At 40.5% G+C, this 7,151-nt stretch overlaps 1 protein-coding gene across 1 annotated transcript; it reads left to right on the top strand.

Annotated features, from left to right (window-relative positions):
* The first annotated feature begins 211 nt into the window (after positions 1-211).
* On the top strand, positions 212-1,123 carry LOC135700068 (angiopoietin-4-like). The gene is made up of 3 exons (XM_065220457.1): positions 212-550; positions 621-901; positions 959-1,123. Exons 1-3 carry the CDS (start codon positions 242-244, stop codon positions 1,089-1,091), a joined length of 723 nt encoding a protein of 240 aa, XP_065076529.1. The 5' UTR covers positions 212-241; the 3' UTR covers positions 1,092-1,123.
* The last annotated feature ends 6,028 nt before the right edge of the window (positions 1,124-7,151 follow it).

The raw sequence follows: 7,151 nt of genomic DNA, 5'->3' as shown, positions 1-7,151 counted from the left end.
ATTTCTTGCGACTCACTACTTCGTTCTTAGTCCAAAAGTTTGAATTTTCGCATTCAAATAAATACCGATTTTTTAAACATTTGATACCGATAAGCTTGAAAACAATCTGGCAACCCCGATTATGGACATCGGGGACTCCCACAGCAATGAAGCACAGTCTTATATTTAAAGAAACAAGTTGCAATCACCATTCAGTACCCTAAGTGCACCTCTACCTACTTGTGCATATTTACCATAAACCATGGCCAATCTTTTCACCGTTGCACTTGTGCTAACTCAACTAGTGAGCTTCCTATCGGTGACTGGTGCTCGTCGGCTCTTCCGGTCGTGCAATGACGTTCCAGCCGTTTCCGGAATCTACGACATTCGGCCGATTAATGCAACGGAATCGTTCGAGGTATACTGTGAGCAGGGTTTCGGTGGGCGGTGGCTGGTGCTTCAAAATCGATATGATGGATCGGAGAGCTTCAATCGCAGTTGGGCGGATTATAAGAGCGGATTCGGGGTAATTGGAAACGAGTTCTGGCTCGGATTGGACAAGCTGCACCAGGTTCGTTGGATTCACTGCTTATGAAAGTAATGAGCGATGTTGTTGAACGGTTTGAATAATTCATGTGCAGATTACATCCGCTGATGAGTACGAGCTGATGGTGTGGATGGGTGACTTCAAAGATTTCGAAGCACATCAGAAGTACAAACTGTTTGCGGTAGCCAATGAAGCGGATAATTATCGACTTACGCTGGATGGATGGCGGGATGGGACTGCAGGGGAGTCGCATTATGTATATCGTGATCAGCAATTTACCACCTTTGACAGGGATAACGATAAGTCTATTATGAATTGTGCCGTCGAGATGGGGAGTGGCTACTGGCATTTAGACTGTGGAACTGGCATTAATAGGTACGTGGTTGAATTGTCTGGCTTGTTTAGTATCAACCTATTACATTGCAATTTTAGAAACAACTTGAATGGCATATACAGCGAGGAAGTTTTGAACTGCAGTCGAGGCATGTGGTGGGGTGGTTTTGGAGCCGAACAGAATCCACTTAAATGGACTAAAATGATGATTCGGACTCGCGTCAGTTATTAAATTAAATACATTTTCCTGATTGGTAAATACTGAGAGTCTTTTATCTTTAACGAGAAGCCCTTTTTTAGCTGAGCAACCACAATGACAAACCCTTTTTTCCTTATGCACGGCTCTCAAGTGGTACCACTCCCAGATCAAAGTGTCAACCGTGCACTGATTTCAAGACAAATATTGACAGTGCAAAATTATTTCAACTACACCGTATATATTGAAGCGTTGCTTGGTTTGCTCGGAGTTCCAGGCTTCGGTTCGGTTAGAAAGGGTAAACAGTTGTTTTTTTTTGCTCTACGCTACTAACTGGCAGCTCGGTGTCGGTTCTAATGGACAAAGTGATATTGCAGTAGGAAAAGTCTTCTACAGGGAAAAAATGCTCTCTGTCCGACAGTGTGAAAACGAAAGTGAAAAGGGGCGTATAAACGTGGGAATGAGTCACGTTGTCCGTTTCCATCCCGGAAAGGCAGAGTGCATAAATCATAGCACAGAGAAGAGTATAATTCCTGTACAAACAGGGTGCCGAACGAGCCCTTTATGACGCTACTGATGCCATCGATGTGGTGCGACATCGGTGTATCTATTACAGAGAGCGATAGTTTCGTTGGGATTTGATGGCAGTGATAGAGATGGACTGAGGAAATAAAGGGATTCATTTCGAAATTGATCATTAGAAATGACAGGAGGAGAATTGGTTTAACGGTCATGTTGAATTCCTTAGTTTGATCCTGTGTTCCAGAAACATTCATACAGTATTCCTCCAATTAGCAATCGCACTAATATAAACGTACTATAAGGATCTGTCGGTATACAACGTGGACATTTTATGGAGTTGGTCAGTTTCGACGATCGATTTATTATTTTTCAAATAAGTGATTGTTTATGTTCGCAAGGGTGTATGTGTATGTGCTTGAATATCTTTAAAACAAACAAAAAATCAGCATTCTCCATTTTAAAGAGGGGACTTCTCCAGGAGTTTTGAGACTACTTCTGAAATATTTCATCTGGGGGTTCCGAGTGGTAAAAATTCACGATATTTCCCATACAAAAGAAAATTGACCCATAGAAACAAACACTCAAAATTAACCCATAATTTGTATGGAAAAGTGTTCAATAGTAACCCGAAAATGACGGGAAAAGTCGGTTCTTTCGAATGGAGAAGGTTTCGCGAATGGTGAATTTTATGTTTTAATATTAGGAGCTGTTCATAAACTACGTAGGCAGTTTAGAGGGGGGGGGTTGTCAATTATCAACGACCCATACAAATTTAAAAAAAAAATGTATGGACAATTGTCTACGCAGGGAAACCTCACTAACGGTGGAATTACTGTACACTACCAAACAAATCAAAGTGCTCTGTCGATGCACTTTGTTCGGCTAGGCGTCGGTCGTCCTTTTTGTAATCGACAAAAACACTTTCCGGGAATGTGCATGGGAAGTGCATGTGTTTTAATTAAATGTTGTTTTGTTTGTCCACCGCTGCTGCTGCTGGTTTCGCGTGCCGGAGCGTTTTTGTGCCGCTAACGATGATGCTGTGTAATGTACGTGTGTAGCTGGAGGGTATTCGTAAACATGAATAGTTGGTGTAGTTGCTGTGTTTTAGGTTGTTTTTCTGCATACTATCGATAGCCCCAGTAGTTATGTAGTATTTATAGCGCACAGCAAGGATAATCACTCGCCGGAAGGAAACGTGGCTTGGTGATGTTTGCTGCTTCTTGTTGTTTGCGTATTTCGATATGTTCGACGAGAATAGGGTGTGTCTGACAATTTTAAGACGGAATTCATTCGGTCTCGTTCAAGGGTTATTTACAAAGGGACTGATCTGTAACGTTCTGATAAAATATAGTTTTGTAGTTCGAAAGTGTATCACCATGCTTCAACCCATCTATGGTCATCAAACGAATCAGATAAGAAATTTCATCTGCACTCGGTACACTTGACTTTGATTCACCAAGCATTGCACGACTCATCTACCTTACCTTCGTTGGAAAGTTATATTCAGTATGATCTGCCTAAGGTAATTATTGTTGATTGAATCATATGCTGCTGTTTCATCCAATGGATGATCAGGACTCTACGTTGTGTTAACCTGGTAGCTTGTACGATAGAAGAAGGTAGCGACGATGGAGGCTAGATCGGACAGAATACAACTCCAAATTGACATGCGCTCCGAGAAACGCCTCCTCGGAGGTTTGAAATTATAATTTTAAAACCAACTGATGCTAATGTTATTTTGATTTATGAAACGTTTTATGATTGCTTTGTCGTGTCAGAAAAAAAAAATTTGGATTGCTCTTATGAAACCCATGTGTTCATGAATGCCCTTCGAAAAATTTTTGTGTGGTGGTGACCAATGATGCCAGGATTGCTGAATGTTTTCCATATTCCAATTTGGATTTGATTCGGAGTTGCTACCACAGTTTAGCTCCTTTTTTATATTATTTTTGCTTAACACAATAAAAACAACCATAAATTAACAACAATATCCATCGCTTTAAATACGCAGTGCATTCCATTTTTGAACTTTCCATTCACAAATGATTAACAACGCCATTGACATCAACATTTATTCTGGCATCACTAGCAGTCAGATTGATGTGATCGCTCTGTCGATTTTAATCCACGATTGCTACTGTCAAATCGATCAATCAGCAACTGGCTCGGATTTGTTAGCAAATTGGCTCAAAATCGCTCCCCAATTGTCCCGTCCCAGATGATACCCATCTGTCAATTCGTGTGGAAAAAATGAACCGTTCCAATATTCGTGAACAAAAACTCACGATAAGCTGAACTACTAGTTCTGTCGAATTTTCATGAATCTAATCTCAAATCCACATCCGAAACGCCTGTTCAGCGTGACCAGCGATTTCATAACGGTAAGCAAAATACAAAATTAAATCATGATTTCGTGATACCATGAACCCACAGTCGTGATTTTTGTTCCTGCAATCGTGAACTAAAATGTAGCTGAAATTTTCAGGTTGTTGTCAAACTTATCCCTACTGAGTGCTCGGATTCGCCAAACATTGTGTGATGATTATTAGTGCATGCAGCTGAGCCGTATCGTCAGAATGGTGGTGGAGTTCATCAAACTGGCCGTAATCCTCGAAGGAAAGAGTAAACCAGTGAACGTCCCTTTCCAAAGCTAAAAAGCGGCGTGAACGCGGCACTAGTTGTGGAGAAAACTTTGAAGATTACCCCAGGGGCGGTGAACATGTTTTCCGCTAGTTCGGACCCTAGAAATAGCATGGAAGCGAAGAATTCAAATCATGAAGACTGGCAACTCTGCCAGAATCCAAGCGACAGATACAGTAGCGCTGTGCTAAAAGCAAAGGTGGCAGTACTGCATAGAACAATTAGCAAATACACAAACCTTTCTTCTTATCATGTTTCAAACCTCCTCTCCCTCTCCCCATCCATGAAACTGTAAATCTCCACTAACCTCCAGACGACTGCGAGTACTCGGTTCAATTCCTTTAACTTTAGATTTTAACTTAAGATTTAAGACATTAATAATGTATAACGCAAAAGATAATTTGGCTCTGTAAAGTTTATTCGATTGAGCCTGTACAAATAAATAAATAAATTTACAAACCTTTCTTCAAAGGTTGTAATCTTTGCTATCAAATCGTTCGAAGCATTTATCTTTGAGCGGCAAATGACGCGACTGTGTCGGTCTCATAGCGGTCGTATGAAACAATGGAAGAGTTGCCAGTATTCTTGATATGTTGTATTCGATGGAAGGGAAGGTGAACAAGCACCGATGCGGCTAGCATCGGTGAAAATGTGATCAGTGCTTGTTGCTTGTTATGATGATGATGATGAAGGTGGTGGCCGCTGCCTTCATTATGACCGAAAATCCGTTGAATTGATGAGCTGAAAGTGTGTCCACTCCATCTGCTGGACAGATGCCTGCTGCCAATTTGGGGTGTGGATGAAACTTGTATCGTTCGGTTGTTTCGGCCTAGTCTTCCGTCGTTTGCAGTTGCCTTCCACTTCCATGTTGTATAGTCAAATTAAAACATTGAACATTATTTTAATGTTGACGTTTTACAGTCCATGAACCATGTTCCCGTTTTCGAGAATAGATTCACGATATCAAGCACAACTCATGAACTTTAATCACGTTTACTAGAATAAGATCATGATTGTTTCTATGACTTGTGTTGCCTTGGCGGGTGCCCGGTGCAACGTAACGCAGGCTTTACGTTTATTTTGCGGAACAAGGTTCAAGATTTCATGATTTTTATTCCTGGTGTACTTTCGTAAACGAAAAATTGCCTTGTTTCGAAAATCTTGACTTGAGGTTGTCGAATTCCGAAATGATTTTTTCCCGTGCAGTAAGTATACCACCCCACCATTTTGAATCATCTTCACCTCTAATGAGGCAGCTCTAGCTGCTTTCGCAACGCTGTAGATGCCTGCCCATGAGGGGAAATAGACTGAACCGGAGCCGGAAGATCTCACATTTGTCACCTGCGCCTCTTAACAGATTTACAGTACTGAGCGGTCATGAAAGCATTCGAAAATCTGCATTGAAGATGCTTCCATAAATTGTAAACACTCACCTTTAAATGATCAAAAGTTGATGCTAGCAGAAAATGAGTAGTAGTAGTATGTCCATTGGGAGCCCATTCTGACGTCAATATTATGCTCCACTAGACTGATGCAAAATTTGAAATTTTCGCTCCACAGTGTTCAAACTATTTCAAATCGGGTTCTGATTAGCCTCCGAAAGTTTAAACCCATTTGATAAGAAACTGACTTGGCACAAACCATTTGAAGTGTATATGGAAATTACTATGGGAAAACAAAACTGTTTGTTCATTGTCTTTTAGCCTTTTTACATATTGTACTGTTAACAAATTCTATTGCTATTCTTATGGGAATTTTTATCAGTTACAACTTTGCAGAAAATCGTTTTTCAGCAAATCGTCAAATTAAATAGTTATTAATTGTTTAAGAGATTGATAATCTTATGGCAAGATTAAGCAACTGTATTGTGAGCAACACTGTATTCTGCAGTGTGACATAGTAGCCATGATTTATGTCCTCTTTTCTACGCGCCATAAACACCCAATGTTGCCTGCTGAACAGATGATTGAGCATAATCATAAGACATCAGTGACTTGAATCATTAATAACTTTTGTTCCTTACATTTGATCGAAAACTGGTTTTGAACAAAGTTGCAACTGAAAAAATTTTCAACAAGCTCAGATATCATTTTTTAAAGTAGAGTAAATTGATGAATTTTGAGATAGATATGAATCGAAATTATGGTTTCTCCATAGTAATTCCCATATAAACTTCAAATGGTTTGTGCCAACTCAGTTTCTCACTAAATGAGTTCAAATTTTGGGAGACTAATCAGGGCCCAATTTTAATCCGTTTGAGCACTGTGGAGCGAAAATTTCAAATTTTGCATCAGTCTAATGCTCCACCACCAAGTGACAACACTTACTCACTGTTCACAGCGGTCTCCGTATTCATCCAGCTTGCCACTCGTTTGCACAGCTGTAAAACCTGATACGAGGGGAAGTGCTCCAGTATTGGCCATAGGTTCCTGTTTTGGCCACACCTCAGAAAACCGATTAAATTACAATATTTGTGCATTGTGTGGTCGAAATGTTTATGTACACTGATGAATATGATGTATACCAACAAACTGAACGCAACTGAACATCTCAAAATTGTAAACAACATGAAATATCGTCAAAAGGTGGCCTAAATAGGAACATGACCAATACATCGAAGTGATAACATTAGTCAACTGGTATGCAAGAACAAGAGCTCCGAATTCATTGACTTCCTCAAGAACGAGTCAACATCAGGGACGGTTAGCTAACTTGAGGGAAGGAAAACTACATCATCGCTGGTGACCTGAACGCCAAACATCAAGCTTGGGGAAACAGTCGGTGCAACTAAAACGACACCATCCTGAACAACGTCCTGCACGAAACTCCCTACTCCCCCTCTCTGGTTGAGTCGGCCAGGTGTTCACACCATCGTCGATATCTACATCAGCAACATGGCCAAAAACATATCGTAAACTGTCGTCTACCAAATAC

This window comes from Ochlerotatus camptorhynchus, unplaced genomic scaffold, assembly GCF_037179485.1.
Source record: "Ochlerotatus camptorhynchus isolate MF236.1 unplaced genomic scaffold, CSIRO-AGI_Acam_v1.1 ptg000128l, whole genome shotgun sequence".
Lineage (NCBI taxonomy): Eukaryota > Metazoa > Arthropoda > Insecta > Diptera > Culicidae > Ochlerotatus > Ochlerotatus camptorhynchus.
The sequence above is the reverse complement of the archived record's forward strand: the minus strand, read 5'-3'. Positions and strand labels throughout refer to the sequence as shown.